Source organism: Lathamus discolor, chromosome 18 (assembly GCF_037157495.1).
Source record: "Lathamus discolor isolate bLatDis1 chromosome 18, bLatDis1.hap1, whole genome shotgun sequence".
In the NCBI taxonomy this organism is placed as follows: domain Eukaryota; kingdom Metazoa; phylum Chordata; class Aves; order Psittaciformes; family Psittacidae; genus Lathamus; species Lathamus discolor.
The window spans coordinates 2,806,722-2,828,430 of record NC_088901.1 but is presented as its reverse complement, the minus strand read 5'-3'; the positions used below and the strand labels follow the sequence as shown (position 1 = coordinate 2,828,430).

The 21,709-nt window shown below is 48.8% G+C and overlaps 2 protein-coding genes across 3 annotated transcripts; both read right to left on the bottom strand.

The window, feature by feature from the left end:
- Positions 1-738: 738 nt before the first annotated feature.
- On the bottom strand, positions 739-12,796 carry STX12 (syntaxin 12). 2 transcript variants are annotated; one of them, XM_065697900.1, is made up of 9 exons: positions 12,610-12,796; positions 9,433-9,502; positions 7,448-7,547; positions 5,463-5,600; positions 4,540-4,583; positions 3,818-3,923; positions 3,271-3,343; positions 3,022-3,104; positions 739-975 (listed from the first exon to the last, which is right to left on the bottom strand). In XM_065697900.1, the coding sequence occupies exons 1-9, from the start codon at positions 12,719-12,721 to the stop codon at positions 868-870; spliced, it is 834 nt and encodes a 277-aa protein (XP_065553972.1). In that variant the 5' UTR covers positions 12,722-12,796; the 3' UTR covers positions 739-867. The 2 variants fall into 2 exon arrangements, with proteins under 2 accessions (XP_065553972.1, XP_065553973.1); XM_065697901.1 differs by lacking the exon at positions 739-975 and adding an exon at positions 1,000-2,444 and having other exon boundaries at positions 12,610-12,792.
- A 6,051-nt stretch (positions 12,797-18,847) lies between these two features.
- Positions 18,848-21,052, bottom strand: LOC136023458 (cbp/p300-interacting transactivator 3). Its single transcript, XM_065697902.1, has 2 exons — positions 20,982-21,052; positions 18,848-20,740 (listed from the first exon to the last, which is right to left on the bottom strand). The coding sequence occupies exon 2, from the start codon at positions 20,726-20,728 to the stop codon at positions 20,111-20,113; it is 618 nt and encodes a 205-aa protein (XP_065553974.1). The 5' UTR covers positions 20,729-20,740; positions 20,982-21,052; the 3' UTR covers positions 18,848-20,110.
- Between the last annotated feature and the right edge of the window lie 657 nt (positions 21,053-21,709).

Sequence of the window (21,709 nt, the reverse complement as noted above, 5' to 3'; positions counted from 1 at the left end):
GCACCGAACGGCTGAGAAACGGGGCTGCAGGTGACGCGGGGGACAGCGGAGCGCTCAGGGACGGGTTGGACGGGGCTTGGAGCAAGCTGCTCCGGTGGAAGGGGTCCCTGCCCGTGGCAGGGGTTGGAGCTGGAGGAGCTTTAAGGCCCCTTCAACACAAACCGGTCTGGGATTCTGTCAGCCGCGTTTCTCCAGTATCCCCACGGAGAGCCCTCTCCCAGAGGCCTCAGGCCCAGGCAGCCGTGCGAGCACCCGCATCCCCTGCCTGGCTCCCACAGCCAGCACCTCCGAGGGGTAGGAAACACATCCAAGCGCCAGGATGCTGCAGGAGCAGCCATGGCAGTTCCGGTGGTTCCTCATGCTCAGGAGCATAGCCAAGACCGCTGTTAAAAACAGCTCCTGCAGCAGCCCCACTGCTAAGTTCAGTGATGGAAAGAAAGAGGAGAAAGCATCAAGCCATTACAGCCATGCCGAGTCCAGCGAGCTGGACCCATGTCCTCAATGCCCGTTGTTAGAGGACCAAAACAGGCCAGAGAAAGGATGGATCCTACAAACACTGTACCCAGGCTCCCTTTAAGATACAGAGGTGTGACATCCAGAGGAATGTCCCACTGCAGCAGGCAGCACACAAAGGCCCAGGCTCTGCCATACAGGAGGAGTATTTTAAACGAGCAGAACCACACAGTTTCCTTGCTTTCAGGTCTGATTTCACCATACAGGCTCAGCAAAGACTCCAAGTTGCAGCAACAGGCAAATAGGCAAAGTTGACCCAACACTGATTAATGTTTCTGCCATTGACTGTTGTAGAGGGCTCTGCACAGGAGCTTTGTGTGTGTCCAAGTGAAAGCAATTCACTAGTTTCATTCTTCAGAATGAGAGACCACAGAACTGAAGCTGGAGGAGAGGCAGCTGTAACATGTAAAGTCTTCTACGCTGCTTACAGAGGGAACCACAAAAGCAATGCCAATGTCCAAACTGCAAGAGAAAGAAGCTCCAAGATAGACTTTTAAAAGTGTTTATTGACTGTTATTTGATGGAATGATGGCGCAATAGTGCAAACCACTGTGGAAGTGGGAGAACGTGCTCCCTTCCCAGCTTTCACATTTACTTTATTATACAGGAGACATGGAATAAGGATTAAATACAAAATGGGTCAGTATGCTGCATTTACCACACTCCATTGGGCTTTGGGCAGATTAGTGTTCCTTCAGTGCATGTCAGCTCAGAGCTATGTTGAAGGGGGGAGTGGCTGCTAGATCCTGTCCAGCTCGGGTAGCAAGACAGCTGGAACCAGCACTCTTTTCAATTGCACACACATCCTCAGCCTGAAAAGCACCGCACTTCATCAGCCAGTTTCTGCACTTTCTGGTTCACAAAGAGTGGAAAATACCAGATGTTCACAAGCCCCACATAATATTTACTAGTGCACTACAAGTGAGCTTCAAGAGCACTTCTTCAGAAGCAAGATTTCAGCTAATACTCATCTATCCTGTAAACTTAGGTGCCCACTTCCTCATCTTTGTGTGATTTTCTCCCTGGAAGCTTCTAAAACCACTTAGGAGTGAACAGCTAAAACTTTGTATTTCTAGTGCTTGAGAGTCAGCATTGTAAGATATTTACCTGTCCAACAATAAACCACCAGCTAGTTTCTCTAAGGAAGTTGCAGTGTTAGATTAAAAGTCAAAGAAGATCCTGTCCTCAAATGATGCATTTTGGAAAAGAACAACCCCAACCACGCTCAGAAAAATTCACCACCACAATTACAAGTCTTGAGGCTGAACTGACCAGCACCCAGTGGTTCCAGCTATCACCCATGTGTACTTCTTGCCTTTCCAATCGGTAACAACACCTCTTGAAGAGAATCTAGAACCACAGCCACTTGGAGACCAATAAAACCATGGGGCAGATCCTGGAGACTTTAGAAACTGCTGGATTAAGGTGATGCGAATCGGTGGTGTGCCATCATTGAATGTCATTCTTATTCCAGTCCAACAAAGTTATCTATACATATAAAATGTTAATGTTGTGCCACTCAACAAGACATCTCCAATTATTGATCACACTTCAGCATACAGTTGGGACAGGGAATAATACATTACAGAAAGCAAAACCACAAGATTTTAGTTACATAAAACAATATAATTTGTATATAAACTGATAAATACCGTCTCCATGGCTCACTAATTCCAAATACTAGTTATCTGCACATTAGTTGCTAATATCTATGACTAGAAGTAGTTCCAGCTTGTGCTCTCTCAGGGTGGTCAATTCAATTTTGAGACTTGTCAGCCTGTTCACTCTGAGGGGGGGAAAAAGATCTCAGCAATGAGATTAGGTTCCATGGGAAGATTTCATCGTATAGCCTGCCAGATAATGAATCCTATGATTACAGAAGTCACAGCAAGACCAAGAATCAGGATGCAGATCTTCTTACGGGATTTCTTCTAATAAAAGGAAAAAACAAGAAAAGCCACTGACACCAGAAGCAGATGACAAGAGGAAAAAGCAGGTCTACCAGTTAATGGTGCTAACTTTGGTGAACTAGAGCACTAGATGCCCATGCTTACTCAAGAGAAGTAAGCAATGTAGTCTGAACACTTTTACATACTCCTTAAACTGCATGATCCTACAGATAAATGCTTATAGTTTTAGAAGCATGTGGTCTAAGAGGTGCGGTTAAGTCCGAATATGACAAGTTCTGCTCCTCTAAAGGAAAATGCAAGCTTTACTGCACGTTGGCTACAAAAAGAGAATTGTGGCATCACCTACCACTTTTCATCCTATTAGACAAGACTACAGCTTCAAAGAAAGCCAAACCTCTTCAGTAGTTTTCTCATACAATCTTCTCTTGGTCACTTGGGGTTGGTATAGAAATAGTATTGCATTTCTACAGTTTAAATCACAGAATCAGAGTGGTTTGGGTTGTCTGGTGTGCTGCAAACCTATGTATGTGTCTTGCTATGCCTGTTCTATTACTGCTCAACTATACACTGACAATACCGCAAAGCCTACAGGATTTACCTGATAATAGGCAGCTCTCTGTAACTGCTCACTGGCTCTCTCCACATGGACTTCTGCACTTTCCACATTTGCCTCTATGCTATCTATGGAAAAATAAAGAACTCAATGTAAAACACTTCAGAGCTTCAGTGTTTAAAAAAATAAATCAGAAATGCAATCATTTTTATACAAAATACTAGAAAATTTAATCTATGTAGGCAAAACATGTAATTGAACTAAAGAGACTTCCCATTTCCCAAACACACTTACCAATCATATCTCCTTGGTCATGAATCATCATGGCTAAATCCTTAAATATCTGATTGACATCCAAAATGTCTGCCTGAAGATAACAGTTTAACAAGTTACAACAAACACTGGTTCCAATGTTTCTAAGCCTCATTCTTAGTTCCTCTTCTGATCATTGCTCAAAGCGTCAGAACAGATGCCATCATTCACTGACTGAGGTGACTTGATGCTACTATCTGTGGAAGCTGGGATTAACACAGGAGCCTACAATATTCCTGCCACTGCATATTTGACTCATCCCACTAGCAATTAGCAGAGTATGAAATTGAAATGAACATTGTACCATGACTTGCTCCTACCATCTGAAGGACCACCAGTCAACACCGAGGGAAAATATACCTATTCTCCTTCAACAGGAGCAGGGAGACTGATCTTGGCATCAATCCTCTCTACAAGGAACATTGTTCCTCCACCTTCAGATCTCCTCAGCCCATCCCATTAGTTAGCACTGCACGACCTCTTTGGTTTATCTCCCAGTACTGTTAACTATGCAGAATCTACTGGTCACCTCTAATTGCCTGATTGCTGTTTCTCTTTCTTTAATGAGTTCAAGGTCCTGTTCAGTTATTGCCACATCTTCTTCCTGAGACTGCATTTGATTCCAATCTTCACCACTGGAAAGAGATGGAAAGAAACTACAACTCTTTCTCTATGCATAGGGACTTCCACCCTCCCTTTGTAAGTAAAGTAGCAGTGAGTTGAAACTTGACAGGTTTCCTACAGAACAACCCCCAGGTTCCTGGTCCTGCAACTGTACAGAGACAGCGCTCATCTGTGACAACATTTGCAGAGGGATGGGACATGTAAGCTACGTCTCTTGTTAAAGGATTTATACAGAAGGGCCAGCAGATTTCATCCCAGTTTTCTCACACATACAGTAGAAACCGGCACAGTGATCACAGAAGCTTCTGAAGTGTCCTCTTTACCACACTGTAAAGTTGATACAGCATTTTACAAACTTATCTACTATGACAGACACTGTCTGAAAGGTGACTACTCTCCTCAGGGCAATAATCACACAGTCTACATTTAAGGAGGATAAAATCCTGTTGTGTGCAGTTAATTTTGTACACTGTGTATTACAAGTGCTGTAATAATTGCATTTCAAATCTTTCTACTTTGCATTCAGTTAGCAGAGCCTGGCCCAAGTTACACTGACATATCCTGCATCAAAACTTTAGTCATTTGTATAGTTAAAAGTATAACATCAAAAGGACAAGAAGTTGTTACCTATCAAATGAAACGAGCTGTTCTTCTCTGAACCGCTCATCTGCCTGGAAGAGATAAAGGAGTTGTGAGTCTCACAGACTACTGAGACCCCTTGTAAAATCAACAGGAGTATCTTGAAAATAAAGGCATAAACTGTCCAGAGTTCTCCAAGAACACCACTGTCCTTTTAGCTTCCAGATGTAAGTTAGTTAAGATTAGATCTAGACTCATCTTTACATTTAGGTTTTAAATTCAGATTATCTCTGCAAATCAGAGGCAACTGCGCAATCTGAAGCAGCGAGTCCCTTTACTAAGATGTTGTTTGCCACGTCCGTTCTCAACGTGTAGCAAAAGATTGAGCATAATCCAAAGGATAAATGTGCTCCCTGGTAGAAATTCAGAATGCACACCTAACAGAGCCCCAAGGCAAGGGGAGAGAAATGCTTTCACTGGCCTTTTTATTATGAGTTTTTAGTAGCTACAGGTATTTGTGAAAGCATAACAGGGAGAAGGTTTTGAACATACACTGGAGATAGTAGCGAGACAGAAGCTATAAGAAAATAAAGAAACATTGTGTGAGACTTAAGGTGTAATTTAAGGTGTGGAAAGCTTCCAAATGACCTCTTAAACGTTATAATCTAGGGCTGACGTCAGGCAAAAAGCAAGCCTGCAATACTTTGCAATTAACTATACTGTGACTGCACATCTCATCCTCCACAACATTTGCAACTACAAGGATTCCTTCCCTCTGCTAACGTTGACAAGGGGTACACTGAAATGAGTGCCTACTCAAAACATCTTACATGACAAAACTGGTACACTGAGGCATCAACAGCACTCGGCAATGTGTCTGTAGACAGCTATGAAGTTGGAACAAGATGGTGAAGTACAAGATCTCTCAGAAGACTTCACTTTATCAATAAGGAATTCCTACAAATACTTACAGAGATGCGGGAGCCAGCTCTTGCCCTTGCTACAGTCTCTTTTTCCTTCTCTGACACTCGCCTCTGGACTGCCTGGAAGTTATTTAAGGCCGCGGAGAAGTCATTCATTAAACGTTCTTTCTGAAGTCTCTGTTGGCGCTAAAGAATTGACACAAAAAGAAGTGTTCAGATATTCCCACTCTTGATAATGGAACTGTCAGACTGAATAAAACACCATCATCATAACAACAACAAATGCTGGCACTCAGAGTGTCTTTTGGTTCCAGCATTCTGGGGCACTGGAGAGAACAAAAAGCCCACCGTATTTTAACTGGTTGTACCAAATGCTCTATGCCTTACGTAGTGCAGAACAGTTCTGTGTAATAAGGTTCTCTGCTTTCAACCTAGTCTGAAGCCTGAAGTAGAGGTTTTCTACACCATTACTTTTATTCAGACCACATCCCAGTAATTTGCCACATTTAATTAGAAACCTTTTGGATACCTACAATGCCTTTACCCCCCATTCCTTGGCTGTTCCATACAGCCAATCTGGTAGTACTTAACTTTCTCTTGTCCTGGTAAGACATCCCCCTTAACTTTCTTACAAATGTAGGAAGTCCCACACTTCCAGGATTAATGACAACACCGTGACCACAGTTTCATAAGCCATCTCTTCCAGCCATGCCACACTACAAGCCTGCTGATACTTGATCAGAGAACATGCTTAGTCCCAATAACCATTTTAGTTTACCTGTTCTCCAAATATATGACTTGCAATACCCTGTTTCATCCTCATTTTACCATATCAACTTATTCAGCCTCTGTAGGACATCTGCTTTGAGTGCTGCGACATCCCAGTTATGTGAAACCAGAAGTTGTGAAAAAGCTCATCCCAAAGGACACTCTATACTCTGGTCAGTTCTTATATTTTCCATTAGAGAGATTCCCAATAGCTGCCTCAAACTGCAGCTTTTCAGTATCAGAGTCCTTCAATGACTTTGTATCAATTCAACAACAATTTCAAGGAAATAAATGTTTTCAATTTATTTTTCCTATTCTAAAGTCACTACAGCAGCCTCAGAATACACTGCAGCTTCCATCTGAGCTGTCTGGAAGCAACAGCCCTTCTGTCAGAGTTGATCCTCAGCATGTTGGTGCCAGCTCCTGCAGATTTTGACTGGACTGTTCCCACAGGCTTCATTAGGCTTCAAAAGTCACTGCTGTATTCAGTGCTATGCACGTGATGGGAATTTATTCACTGGGGGAGATTAACTGAAAAGTAACTGCTGAACAATCGGGCAAACCACGGCCATGCTTACAACTGGCATACAAACCTTTAAATACAGGCTAAGACAACACCTGCTGACCCATATCCACAGATCATCCCACAACAGTATCACAAAGCATGGCAGTGATTTAAAACAGCAGGAAAATGCCAACAGCAAAAGACTGTCCCTTCTCTTTCCCATGGGCAGGGGGAACTCAAAGGACCATTTGGCAAGAGGTAAGGTCATAATCAATGCCTCGCTGTATTTTGCTGTATTCAAATATGAGCAAGGTGAGTCAGCTTCTCCCCCCAAATGAACCACATGCAGGGGAAGGCTTTTTGGCATGATCACATTTCACACTGACATGCAGTTTGCAAGGAGTTATCCTAAAACAATGCTCACATCACCAGGCACCTTGTGACAGGTTTATTTTTCAGATATGTACCTCCAAAAGGCATGCACTCCGAAAGACATGCTCAGCTCTTCGCAAACATTTAGGGCTTCTTCTCACGTGAGCAAGTTTTATACCTATTTGCCACTGGGAAATACTGTTTTCCCTGTGTCATATAAGCAGCTGGGATATAGCCAGTTTGTTTCCCTACTTCACCACCATTCTTCCTCCGAAAAGGCGGCTGCCCCTTCAGCTGTGCCAATTCAAGCTTTGTGAGGCTGTGCTCTAAGCTAGTTTCCTGAGATGAGCGATTTAAAAATAGATCCAGCCAAATTCTGTGTGCTGACCTGTTCAGAAGCAGACAGAGGAAGCGGTAGAGACCCCAACTCCTTTAGGTATTCATTGGTCTCTTTGGCAAGGCGGTTTGCAGAATGCTGTAGCTGTTGTCTGAAACAGAAGTTCAAAAGCAGTTACACAAGCTTCTGCCTAAATAGCAGTCTCTGAGCATTTCAATTTCCAGAATAATGACTGAGTAGGGGTCCTGAGATCACACATCTTTATGGTGGGTTTTTTTTTGTCATCCTAATGGATGAGAGATGTACTTTTAGCTTTTACCATTGACTCTGGACTATGTTTATAAAAAGATTCAAAGTTCTGTGCTCCCTGCTAACTGGTGGAATTTGGTAGTTTTAAAAAGATACTTTTCTCCCATGGCATAAGAGAGAGAAATTCAAGGGAGAGAACTTTATTCAGTGAACACAATCGGTCTTTCAGAGTGAATTCCTTGTGGTACAGTTGGCAACTAACTGTTCACCTGACAACCACTATTGGTTCATGTACATTTGATAAAAGTACAGACTGGGAGATACTAAATTCTTACATTTCTGGTGGTCAGAAAGGAATGATCCAGCTTCTGCTTTGAGAAATGTAAGACTTTCCCTTGAGCCTTTATGTTTTCCAACACTTCCAATAGCTGCAGTTCACAGCTATTGTTGCACAGGATCTGGTGCAGCCGCACCTTCCTTTGTACCACATTACAGAGAGACACTGGTGCCACTGATGTACAAGGTGATGTCCTGACATTACCTTCAAAGATGCAGTTTATGAGAAACAGTGATTCACAGAGAACAGAACCACACATTGTATTTTGCAGCCATATGCATAAAAGCTAATACTGCAAACTAGAAGACACAAAACACTAAACCAAGAACCAATCTTTTAGCATTCAATGGATACAAGTGAGTGAAAGTCACCCATTACAGCCCAATAAACAAAAATCAAAGTATTCAGGCTGCATTATTGTATAAGTTGACCTGCAGTATGTGAGCCAAATAAACCACCCCTGCATTTTTGTATGCAATTTGTATGGCAGCTGATGCTCTGTGGAGTGCAACCATTCTCACCCAGAAGAGGGCCTTTTTGACAACAAAATTACATGTTTGGTCACTAGTGATTAGTTCTTCAATCTGATTCAATTCAGACTAGGTCAACCAAGCAGCTCAAGCAAACAAATTCTTTTCTCTCCCAGTCAGGCTGATCTCATCCTTCAAATGTAGCATATGAACTTCTCCAAAAACCAGCTGTTATAAAAGATGGGGAAGTTGCATATTCCAAGATTGGAGGTACAGTCACATGAAGAGATAATGGAAGAACTTTCATGTTTCCTTTTATGACTCCAGAAATTATTCTCCTCACCACTTGCTATTTATGCTTTACAAGTTTGAGAAGATGCACAGGCCTACAGTCTCCCTTTCAGTCTCTGTAGGAGTCAGTCTGGACTATGCCTGTTTAATGTCTCCTCTATTGTCCCTATAACTGATATATTCTGTGTAACTGACCTTCTTCTGAAAGCACATGTGCCATTTTAGCTGCCATGTAAGACTGCTAAACTTTGTAGTGCCTAAATCCATTTGTACTACAGCTACATTTTCAACTATTATGGGTCTTCCTTGCCATTTTCCTTTGTTGCTCTCATGTGAGGACCAAGTACCTAGTATGGCATTATTTTTATATAAACCACAAGCCAAGCTACTATGGCTAGTCCTCAAGAGTACAGCTAATGCATGGTTGATGGACTACTACCCTTTTAAAATAAGCTACACCATTTGTAATCATTGTTATCCACCAGTTTTGAATGGCTTCTCCAGAGTCCTGAAGGAATGCCTTAATTCATCTAGTAAACTACTTAATGCATCTAGTCACATTTGTTTTGTAGGACTTTATTAGACCTATCAAATAAAGCATCTCCCCAGAGCAAGTAACCCAGCTCCTCTAAGAATACAGAAAGAAATGCAAGAGAACCTATACAAATGTTACCTTATTTAATACTTACAAGTTCTCCTGAAGCTTGCTGGAATCCTGCTTGGTTCCCAACTGGCTCATCAAATTCCTTATTTGCGCAGCTGAAGATAGATCATATAATGAGTTAGTAAGACAAGTTCTAGTGTATTTTATTGCTTCTTTAATGTATTCTTCTAGCTTTCCATATAGGGCTCCTCTCAACGTTTGACTTAACTCACACTGGTAAGACAGCGCTTATGTTCTTTGCTTTAAATGCAGAGTGTATTTTAAACACCCCCCATTTAGACATGATCCACCCTAACAGACTAACTTTCAGAAAAGAAAGTGATAGCGAGCCATACATCCCCTGAAGACAAGTCTGTGGGGCTAAAACCTTGTGCATTCATCTTCCTATCAGTTAAACTATATCTGAATTTGTCTACTCATAATAGCCCAAACCTTCCACAACACAGGCACAATCAATCTTTCAAGAGCAGCAGATAGCACTGATGCACTTCATGGTCAGTTTGCGTCAATCTGACATCATGCAGTAGCAAGGAGAGCTATTCCAGCCCTCTTTCTCCCCTACCTCGTTTTCCCACTGTTTTCCTTGTGTAGGCACTGGTGATCATGCACACACACAATGAACTACATCAAACCATTATGTACCTGAAAAGCAAGTACCAGGCTCTCTCCCCATTCCTTTTTCCATAGATTACTTTTTTTGACAGCTTAACAAACTGATCCGCTTTATTCTGTGGCTGCACGATGTTTAGCATTACTAAGGATGCTGGGCACAGCACTTGTTACAGCAGTACAAGGTTCCATGGGCACAAATTGATCATGAAATCATATGCTAACCCATCGGCACTGAGAGAGGCAAAGCTGAGGAGGCGCAGCTTATTATAGAAAAGGCAGCAGAACTGAGTTGAAATACCCCATGAGTTCAGTAATTCAGTGATATCATACTGGTGTAATTCCTGTTTTCAGCCTGGAGTAAGCCACTGCAGTTGGCTAAAGGTGTTGCTGAAGAAAATCACATTCGTACAATGACCGCTTTTAAAGTGATGTCTGATGGCTTGTAACAGTGACAGCTCAGGAGGGCTGCAATGTGGTTTATTCAGTAAATAGGCAAGAATTCCAGCTTTGCACTCAGTGATGGGTTCTCACTGAGAATTCTAGACTTCTGTTAGCTCATACAATGAAGGGCTGTTTAGCAGCTCCTTATACACCGAGCTGAGGATGCCGTCTAGCAGCAAGACCACAGCTCTGTCACCCACAACAGGGTCAGAATAGTTCATCTGTCCCTTTAACTTGACTCAGGCACACAGACCATGCTCTGTGTGCAGGTATCATCTTGCACATGGCATATGCACTACAGTGTCAAGGTACTTGGGGATGTGTTTTTTCCTTCCACTGGGGGAGATGCTTGTGTGAGTCCCATTTCCATGCCAGGCACTGGGCTTTTTGCCCTGGTCTGAGCCAGGTTCAGCAGTTCACTGTGTTTAGTCTATCTCAGCCAACAGCAATGCATGAATTGCTGAGCAAAATGAGAGCAAAGTGTCTGGGAGGCCAAAGGATGGGGCTGGAGCTCTTCGCCTTTATTCTTTGGACAGCTGGTATACGTATCAACAGAGACTTCCCCCTCAGTGAACAGCTTTCAGTCTCGAAACCCTTTCAGTTTTAGACTCTAAAGCCTTCCACATACTGACTATTCTACACTTAAGATCACTTAAAGCATTTCAGCCTCTGCTCTAGGTGCTCAGCTCATGCAACCGTCTTGCAAGCAGCAGTTTTGCCTGCTCAGGTCACCAGTTTCCTGTGTGTTTTGTGTGAAATGCTAAGTCTACAGAGTTTCCCAAAAGGAGTGCCCATTGTTTGCTTCCTGTTTTCCTGACAGAGAATGAAAGGAGAAGTGAGGACAGGCTTAAGGCTTCAGTATCCCCTCCTAGGCTTGAATGGAAAGCTTTTATAAAACATGTAATTAAGTAAATTACCGTAACACTGAGTCAGATGTGCCGTGTGCTCCCACCCACCCCGATAAAAGCTGAATGGCCATTTGTTCTGTTTGAGGCAGGCAGGGCACTGAGATAGGACAGCTGCTGGTCATGGGATAGTGGAAACCTGTCCTATGAGAAAGAGAAGCTGAAGCACTTAGAAGGGGGTTGTGGAAGTTCCATGGAAGGGAAAAGCCCCAGACTGCCAGTGGTATTTGATGGACTCAACGACCATCCATGCCTGTACCAAGAGGAAATGACCATGACTGAGCAAAAGCAAAGCCATTTCAGCAACATTAATAGCGCTGTATAATCAAATTGGAGGAGTCCACTTTCAGAAGAACCAACGTCTTCAACTGACCTCACCCCTAAAACACACGGGTACTTGGACAGTTACTGCCATTTTTAGCAAGGGCAGTACTTTAGGAAGCGGTTATGTCAAACACTCCTTTGGAGGCGACTTATTTAGTAAGCAATATTTCAGTAATCAGTAGTAGGATTTTAACCATTAGCTTATAATAGCCAGAACTTTCTCTACTGACAACCATATGACCAAGAAACTGCAGCACCATTTACTGCACCACAGCCTGCTCAGCAGAATGCTTCCCTGCAGGATTTAACCTGCCAGAGAGGAGACTGAGATGAGCTCTTCAACAGAAGCCCTTCCCTGTGAGGGTGCTGAGGCGCTGGCACAGGGTGCCCAGAGAAGCTGTGGCTGCCCCATCCCTGGCAGTGCTCAAGGCCAGGTTGGACACAGGGGCTTGGAGCAAGCTGCTCCAGTGGATGGGGTCCCCGAGTTGGCACTGGATGAGCTTTAAGGTCCCTTCCAACCCAAAGCGGGCTGTGTCCATAGAATACGCACACTGCCAGCGCAGTTAACAGGCCCTGGACACCGGTTCCATCAGCATTCAGAGACCCCTGCGCCAGCAGCTTCTCCCCGACAGCCGGCACACGGGGGTGACACCCTCTGCCTCCCTGCTTCCACCCCAGCGCCTCACACCTCGCTGACGGCTCCTCCAGGCCGAGCAGCGGCCGGGCTCTCCCCAGGGTGCCGGCGGGCTCCAGCTCCGTCCCACGGGGAAGGGCGCAGCTCAGCACCACCGACACCGCAGAACGCGCCCCGGGACCGGCGGACACTGCTTACAGCGCACGGAGGACGCGGCTCCGCTCCCCGCCGGCTCCCTCACCCCGGGAGGCCCCGGCTCCTCAGCCCCCCCCCCCCCGGCACTCACTGTACTGCGCGATGCGCTGCACGTTGCCGCTGCATGTCTGGATGATGCCGCCGAAGTCCCGCGGCGGGGAGGCCGCCCCGGGCCGGGCGGTGTCCAGCGGGCCGAGCGACATGGCCGGGAGCGAGCGGCACCGGGCCCGGCTCTCAACGCCCCGCGCAGGCGCCGCCGCCGCATATCCGTGAGGCGCGGCCGCCCGGCGCCTGCGCGTTGCGGCGGGGCGAGCCAGCGGGCTGCCATGGCAACGGGGCACCGGGGCACCGGGACACCGGGAGACACAGCCGCGGCGGCACCGGGAGCAGGCCCGAGGCACGCACCGCGGAAAGCCGAGGCCACAGCCCCCGGTTTGCGGGCGCAGGGCAGCCGCTGTGCTGGGTGAATCCTGCTGAAGCGCCGCTGGGATGCAGGGGATGCTCCCGGCTCTCGGAAAGACCCAGGATTTGTGATTAGTCCATTAAATTTCGTCATGAGCTCGTAAACAGCGGTGGGAGCGGAGCCGCGTGTGTCAGTGACATGGACAGCGGGACTGGTGCGGAGGGCAGATGGAGATTAGACATCGGGAGGAAGTTCTTCCCCGCCAGCACCGTGGAGCAGATGGGAAACTGGAATGGAGGGGAGGTGAAAAGGTTTGTCTGCCCGAAGCGGAGCTGTGCCATCTAGCTTCTCATTTAGGCTAAATAAAGCCATTCCCTCACAATAGGTGCAAGGGTTTGGTGCTGCGCCACTCTAATGGCAGGGGCATGTCCTGCCCCTGCCTTGTCCAGCTTCTTGGACCCAGGACACAGAAAGCATCTGCAGGCGCTTGCAGGACCTGGTGAGCAGTTTGGGGTGGGAGATCCCCAGCACACGACAGCCTGGTGCGGGAGCAGGACCTGGAGCAGGGCTGGTGGACCAGGACGGGCTCTGCTCCAGTGGAAGCGTGGAGAGGGGAAGGGGGGACCCATGGAGCACAAAAGGAGTTTGTAGAAGGAGTTAAAGCAGCAGAAACAGCTCTGGGAGAGACCCCGGTGACCCTGGTGCGCTCCCACCTCGCTCTGCTTCACAAGGCCTGGGCTGTCGATCCCTCCCGGTGCCACCGGGGGGCAGCAGCGCCCCGCGGGAGCTCCCTGCGCCCCGGGGGTCTGCCCGCGGGTGCCCCTGCGTGTCCCGGGGAGCTGGGGGACGCTGGGACCCTTCCTGCCCGCCTGGCTCCGTTGGGTACCGCGGCTGCAGAGCGGTGCCTGTGCCTCCATCGATGGCCCCTGAGTGACCAGCCCCCAGTGGCCCGCCTCCCCTGGGTCAGCCACGCGGAGGAAAGGCTTCTCACTCGATGTCCCTGCAGTGGATACCACAGCCAAGTTCAAACCCCCGCTCTCTGCAGCGCTTTTCCTCCCCTCCACCCTACAGATGCACCCAGCAGCCTCCTGCCGTGTCCCGAATGCCTGAGCTGGCTGCACGCACGGCGGCAGATGCAGGGTTTTGCATACGGAGACGATAAGGAGGGCTTTTTTCAGCTCTGAAAGCTGTTTACAGCGCACTGACACCAGAACGGAAAGTGCCTTTTCCTGAAGCTGGCTATTTATATCAGGCTGCTGTGCTGAGCCTGCCCTTGCAAGGGGGCAGGGAAGGATCCTGCAGCTTTTCTTTCGCTGCCTTGAATTCGCCCAGAGCTCCTTCAGACGGATGCGGATGGAGCAGATCGTGCTGACCATCTCCTGGGGGCAGCTTTCCATCACTCTTTGAAGTTACCAAACGCCACTGAGGGTCTAATTCAGCTCGGAACGCTTTGGCTGTGCAGTCAGTGCTGTTCACAGCCCTGCCTCCTTGCAAAGGCTTTGCAGGAGAAATCAGTCCCTTGTGGCAGTCGTGGTTTTAATGCATGAAGCAGCTGTGCTTGTCCGGAGGGGATGATGCTTGTGGTGTGCAGGCAGAAAGCAGCAGGTTGAGTCGCATCTTTCCAAACTGCTCAACAGTTCAGTAATCCCTCTATGCACACACTGGAGGTGGGATCTGGAACTAGGTCATCTTAAGGTCCCTTCCAACCCAAACCATTCTAGGATCTGATTCTATGATTTGTCTGCTCCAAGATGTCTAAAACACAGTCTCCAAACCTGAGCTAGCTCTCCTTCCATGGCAAAGAAGAGAAATGGGCACCTTCAAATCTCATCTCCATGAGATGCCTTTCTTAGGATTTTACCCAATTTAACTGCTGAGGGATGCTGGCATCTCTGCCTTGTCTTTCCACAGCAGGCCTGTGGCTCTGTGGACAGTGCTGTGCTCCTCTTCCTTCAGGGACAATGGGATCCTCTTTTGAACCCCACCAGAACTCCAGGGAAGGTAGGACTAGGTTTAATTATTAAAAGCACAGCTCCTTCCCTGGCCCAGCTGTGTCCCTTTGCAAACAAGGTTTGCTCTTGGCACTGCTCACAATGCAGCACCACAGCCTTACCCAGATTTTCCCAGTGATGGGGTGGCTTTTGGTTGTGGCTCTTAGTAGCCCAGCACAGAAGTCCATGTGCAATACAAAGCAATACACAGGGGTTTGACCTAAACTGACAGAGTGAAAGAAAACCTCCCTGTCCCCTTATGACGTCTTGGTGTTGGAAAAAGGTAGAGATGTGCAGACTGTTTCCCTTATATCCAATCTGAACTTCCCCTGTTTCAGTTTGAACCCATCACCCCTTGTCCTATCGATACAATCCCCAACGAAGAGTCCCTCTCCAGCATCCTTGAAGTGTCAGGAAATCAAGGATTATGCTACCATCCAGCAGCACAAGCTGGGAGAGGATGGGGCAGACTATGCAGCTCTCCATCCATGAACAGAGAGCCAGATATCAGTGTGGCTCCACACACCAAGCACAGCTGTACTAGCGAGGATGGACACGTGGGTCAGAGCCAAGAATGGGAGAAGATCAGAAAACTGAGGTCCCTTCACCCCTGTGGCATTCCAGTGGTCACGAGCACGTCGTGTACTCTTGTAGCAGGCTGAACTTGCAGAATTCCCTGAAAACGTGAACTCAGTGGTATTCCTGGCAGGTCTGGAAAGGAAACAATCTTCCATCCGGAGGCTGCAGGATGCAGCACAGCGCCCTGCACACTGAGAGTGCTGCTGAGCTTCACATACAACTGGCAGCAGGAGCTGACTGCCTTGTCCAAGCTTTTCTCAACTCACTACAGTGCCCTGCAATCAACTGTCATTTGTATTTACAGTTGAAACAGGAAAAGCAGGACTTGGTCCATACCTTGGTGGAGCAATTATGAAGCAACCTAACGGCAGAGTGTAACCAGCATCTGAAAACCAGGAGTGTTGTAATGTGCCATAAATGATGCCCCAGAAGTGACCCTCAGCTTTTAAGTGTCCTGAGAAATTCCAGTCTCTGAAGATTTATAGAATCATAGAATAGTTAGGGTTGGAAAGGACCTTAAGATCCTTAAGAAATCCTTAAGAAATCCTTAAGAAATCCTTAAGAAATCCTTCAGATCCTTAAGAAATATGATTTCCATGTTTGCCTGGCCTAGGCCCTGAGCAGCTGCCCTGCCTTTGAGTGCAGCCCTGCCTGGAGCAGACTGAGTGACCTCCAGAGGTCCCTTCCAGCCTAGGTCGTTCTGTGGTTCTGTGATGAATGTTGGAAATACAGAACAACCAGATCTAATTATAGCATTGGAGAAACCCATGACACATCTATGGCTTAAACCAGTGCTGTTCCCTCCCTCATCCCATACAACTAGAGAGAGGGCAGAAACAAGTGCTCAAAACAATCTACAATACAAAGTGATCCTTGAATGGGGAGGCACTCAGGAGTGAACATCACTGGGGCTATAAAATGGAGAAGGTGACCAAGAAATGATTGGGAATTGGGACACCCAACACAGTGAGTGGGTGGTGGGTTTAAAATGAAGAGGAGCTTACAGAGCTTAAGCTTCTTATGAAGAGCTTGGTTACATCTTCACAACTGCCCTGTGGATTTCGTTGGCAGAAAGTGTTGCTGGAGTAAAACGTACCTATGAATTAACAAGTGATTGCAGATCTAGGGTGGGTACATCCACAGCAGGGTATTTAGCATAGTAAAGACATAACCTGTGGCTCAGAACTCCTTGGACCACTCCTTTCTGAAAGCTGTGAAGGAGCATCCTGAGGACCATCAATCCTCCCTGACAACCCAGTCCCAGAGGGCAGGTAGGGCTAGGTGGGCTTTTGCCTTGTCCTTCCCTGGCAGTTCTCACTTGAGGTTAATCCCTTTAGCTTCAATGGGCAGCAAGACTGGGGGCAAGTGCTCATGGGTCACCTCTAGGCTGGTCACACCACAGGTTCCTGGTATGCAGAGCACTGCTTCTACCTGTGGCTGACAGCCGTGCCTAGGGCAGAGGATGCTGGCACATGTGCCATGGTCCTTCCCAGGTTCAGTCGCTCTCCATCACTGATCTGTGGCTCAAAGCCTTCCTGGATCAAAGACTTCCTCAGAAACAGGATCTTTTCATCAGGGTGGGCTTTTTTCCCCATATCTTTCATCTGTCTGCTCTTTGAGGCCATGTGTCTCAGCACCTACAACATCCTGTGGCATGAGGTGTCCTGGGTCAAACCAAAAGACCTGACAGACACTATCACATCCTGCCCCCAGCGTTGTCCTTAGTAGATGCCTTTACCAGAACACAAACACAAGGCAAACATGCATGATAGTGCATGCTTAGCCACCCTTCCAGCCCTTAACTCTGTTGCTCTTGAAGCCTCCTAAGACAGGCACAATCTTTATGTGTTTACAGACTCTTCATGCTGCCCATATATTAGCAGATCCTTCACCAGCTCCCTGCATTGGGCTTTCATCTTTGCTGCTCTGAATCACTGAGCGCTATCAGCAAACTTTGAGAGCATGTGTGGTCAAAGACAGGGATGGAGAGCAATGTATTGTCTTTCTGTACTTTCACACTCCCGTCCTCCCAGAGGCTGCCCCAAGATCCGGTTTGCACAAGAATAACTACAAAATCCACTTGGAATATAGCAGAGGATCCAGCCTAGGTGAGGGAACAGGGTGGTTCTGCCCAGCTATCCCCAGGCAGCGGGGTTGGCGAACCCTCCTTCTATCCCAAGAAGGGTATCTCACAGGAGAGATGCTTCCCAGCAGCTGTCTGTAAAGGCAAACTCTCCAGTGAGGAGGCATAAGTGGACATAAGGGGTTCACTTGTGTCCTCAAAGCTCCCAAACTGCTCTGCAGTGCCTGTCAAGATACCAGTGCTCTGGAGCATCACCCTGCTGCCCTCCCGCCTGTTGCTGGATGGAGAGGTCAGAGAGAGCTAGATGGGAAAAGCAGAGCTCAAGAGGCCTGCAGCAGAAATCAGAAGTGGCTTTGGCCTAGGAAATCATAGAGACTGACCACGATTAACAGTGTCTTTTGAGGAAATGAAAAGGTAACCCCCCTCAGTCACTTCACACCTCTGGATCCACAGCAGCTCCCTTGCTGCAGCTTCAACCAACCACCCCTTTTCCCATCACACTGCAGCACTGGGACATGCTGCTTTGTTCTGGGATTCAGCTACTTTTACTCTAAAGAATAAATCCAGTTGCAGGCTCTTTGCTCCTTACCCACAATCTGCTGACCGAGCCCTCTGCAATTCTGCAGGTGCACAGAGACAGGAAAGCTCTTCTAGGTCTCAACCAGCCTATCACCATAGGGCTCACATCCCAAGCAAGGCTCTCCCACCTGCAACACAAGCCTTGCCGTTGACTTTTTTACCAGATTGCCCAGGCATCACCACCAAAAGAACAGGACTTTAACAAATGCTCTTGAGTAGGGCAAAGAACAAGGTCAGGGACACAGACAGGCAACCCAAAGTGTGGTCTAAGTGATCCAGCCACTCCAGTACCAGCATCCACACCCCCATTGCTGCCAAGGCAGGAGAAGGACAAGTGAACTTTGCAGAAGGACTGGCTGGGAACCTTTAAAAAGAACAAGCTACGCTCTGGAAGAGTAGAGCAAAGGATGTCCTGATTTTAGAGCCCTTGTGGTACAGAAAACTGCATCAGAGAGCTCCTGGCAGAGCTGCGCTTGGTCTGGAAAGAGCATGAGGATCACCCCTCATTTGAGCACCTCGGGTCAGGCAGCAGCAGGGCTGCACCAGAGCAGCATCTTCCCCCTAGGATCTCACCCTGAGTACAGAGGAGCAGCCCCTCATCCTCCCGGCCACACTGCGAGGGCTGGAAACAGAACCCCGGCAGCTCGGGTGCGGGCTCAGCCCCAGGGACAGCACCACACGAACGCACAGCGCGGATGGGTCAGCTTTTATTTGCAAACCGGGCTGTACAATCGCGCTGGGTCGAGGGGCGGCTGGCAGAGGAGCTGACAGCGGCAGGGGGCAGCAGCAACCCGGCGTTAACCGGAGCCTGGAAACCGGAGAGCGCGGAGGAAACAAAACCCCACCGGCTTCTTTCCATTGACCCTCTCCCGAGTGCGGGAAGGAGAAACCGAGTCATCTTTATCACGTTCGGAAAGGTGTTGGGTTCTCAGTCCTGTGCGTCCAGCACAAAGCTCTCGAAGGGAAGTGACTTTCTGCAGAGCAGCTTGAAAACTATCCCAGGCTTTGCTTGCTTGCTTGCTTTTGGAAGCCAGCATCTTAAAGCTGCAGTACTCTCCATGCATCCTTCCTAGCAGTCCCAAAGCCAAATAACAAAAAGGAGCCCTTCGCAAATAAATAATCATAGGGGGAAAAAACAAATAAATTAGAACTGGAATATACAGCTTCGTGGTCTTTTTATTTGGTTTCAGAGGTGGAAAAAAGTGGAGCCAGACTGCAGCTTTAAACCTTTATGCCTGAATCAACCTCAAACGCTTGGTATATTTTACAGTCGATTGGCTGTACAGGTCAGAGAGCTGAAGTTCCAGAGATGAACATTTAGGCACGTATGCACACCCTTCCCCAAGGCATCCTTTATTCTGCTCAGCCAGGTAGAGAAAAGCCTGCTGCAGGGGAAGTGCCCCTTTTCCGAGCTGGACACACGGGACTGAAGACCTGTTTACTGTCCCAGTAAAAAGTCCCAACAAATATCTAACCCCCCCCCCGCCTTGTTTGCAAGGGTAAACTGGTTCAAACCATGCACCGGGGAGACAATCCTCTCTCAGGGGATCCTTTAACTTCACTGGCACCGCAGAATCCTTGAGCAAATCCAGCTCCCGGCAGGGCTGCCCATCGCTGCCTGCGCCCAAAGCAGAGGTGTGGAAAGTCGTAAGTCCATTATTTCTCCTTAAGCCAGAAATCCTGTTAATGCCGTTTGGAGGCAGCTCTGCAGCAAGAGCTCTTGATCTGCTCCGTTTGGGGTGCACTCTCCCTCCCCAGGAACTCCCACACAGGAAAACCACACAGAAGGGAAAAAACCAAGCAATCCATTGCAAGCCAGTGTCCGATGATTGTCTCTTTGGGGAGGTCAGGAATCCAGGGCAGGGCAAGGCAGGGGAAGGGAGGAGGATGGCAGGTGGAGAAGGAAGTTAGAAACAAACTCAAAACCACCAAGACACAAGGAGGAGCTCAAAGCCCCTCAGCAGCTGATGGCACTGGGTTGCTGTTTGCTAACAAAGTCTGAAATGAAGTCGAACTCGTTCTGTCCCAAGAATAGCTCTGGCAGCTCCTGAATCCGGTCCAACCCCAGTTCCAGGACAAGGGATGTCAAGACCTCCTCATCTATGAGATCGGTGTCCATAACGTTCAAGGTCAGCGCTGGGGAGGGCATGTGCTGCATGCCTGGGTGCTGGCTTGGCCCCACTCTGTACTGCTGGGCACCAGCTCCCATGGGCCCATTGCTCATACCCAGGGGGTGACCCTGGTACTGGGTGTTGAGTTTTTGTAGGTGCATGCTGGCCATCAGCTGCTGGGTGCCCACCGGCCCCATGTATTGCTGCTGCTGCTGGCTGGGGCCATTGAACATCATCGCACTCTGCATCTGGTGATGGCTCATCTGTCCGTTGAGGTTGGGTCTTGGCCTCATCGCACCATCCATGGTGGCCCCTCCGTAAGGCATCATCTGACCGGCGGCAGGCAGCGTCCTCAGCACATGCTGCCCATGCTGCGGGGGTCCCTGCAGCCCGCTCACCCCCATGCGGTAACTCTGCAGCCCGCTGCCACCGTGGCTCATGGACATCATCATGTGCTCAGCCATGGCTCCAGGCCCCTGCAAGGCGACACACGGCTCAGGGCAAGGCTCCGGCGCCCACCACCGCGTCCCGCTCCCGTCCGAGCCGGCTCCGAACGAGGATCCCGGAGAACGCCCCACCGCCGCCCCGGGGGGAAGGCGCCGCTCCGCACCCTCCCCGGCAGCCGCTGCTGTTTTCTGTCCGCCCGCGGACAAAGCGCCGCGCACCGCGGCCCCGCACCGCCCCGAGGAGCCGGGCTGTGCCCGCTCGGGTACGCACCGATCCGGGGCTCCGGCGGGCAGCAACTCCAGCGGCAGCAGCGAAGCTCAGCCTGGAACTCGGCTCCGCTCGCTGCGTGCGCGGCGTCGCGGAGCCGGCACTTATAGAGCCGCGGCAGGGGCGGGCCCGGCCCCCGCCAGCCATTGGAGAGCGGAGCGGGGCTGCCCAGCCCCGACGGGGCGGTTCGATGGCTCCGCCGCGGCTCAGCGGCGGCGGCCGGGCTCTCAGAGCCGCGCTCTGTTGTCCCAACAGAGCCCATGTCGAGAGGGACCGGTTGCCTCCAGCACGAAGGGCACCAGAGACCAAGTCTGAGGGTGTTCAGTCTGGAGGGCTAAGTCTTTATTGCTGTCTACAACTGCCTGAAAGGATGGAGCCAGGAGGGGGTCTCTGCTCCCAAGGAACAAATGACAGGACAAGAGGAACCGGCCTCAAGCTACTCCAGGGGAGGTTTAGACTGGAGATTATGAACAATTCCTTCCCCCGAGGGTGCTCAGGCATTGGAACAGGCTGCCCAGGGCAGGGCTGCAGGCACCGGCCCTGCAGGTGTTCACACACTCTGTAATCGAGGCCCTCAGTGCCATGGGTTAGTGGTGGCCTTGGCAGTGCTGGGGAACAGTTGGACTTGATGATCTTAAAGGTTTTTTCCAACACAGGTGATTCTATGGTGATGGCAAATCCCCACAATCAGAGCGCTGGGTTTGGGTGCTCCCTGTGGGATCTGAGGTGCA

Excerpts from the sequence above, each read along its gene's own strand:
- LOC136023458 (XM_065697902.1), bottom strand. The coding sequence starts at position 20,728 with ATGGCTGAGCACATGATGATGTCCATGAGCCACGGTGGCAGCGGGCTG.
- STX12 (XM_065697900.1), bottom strand. The coding sequence starts at position 12,721 with ATGTCGCTCGGCCCGCTGGACACCGCCCGGCCCGGGGCGGCCTCCCCG. Across the intron at positions 3,924-4,539 it reads CAGCTCGTTTCATTTGATAG|TGGTGAAGATTGGAATCAAA; the intron begins GTAACAACTTCT and ends ATCTCTTTCCAG. Across the intron at positions 976-3,021 it reads AGAGAGCTGCCTATTATCAG|TTTGGACATTGGCATTGCTT; the intron begins GTAAATCCTGTA and ends TTTCTCTTGCAG.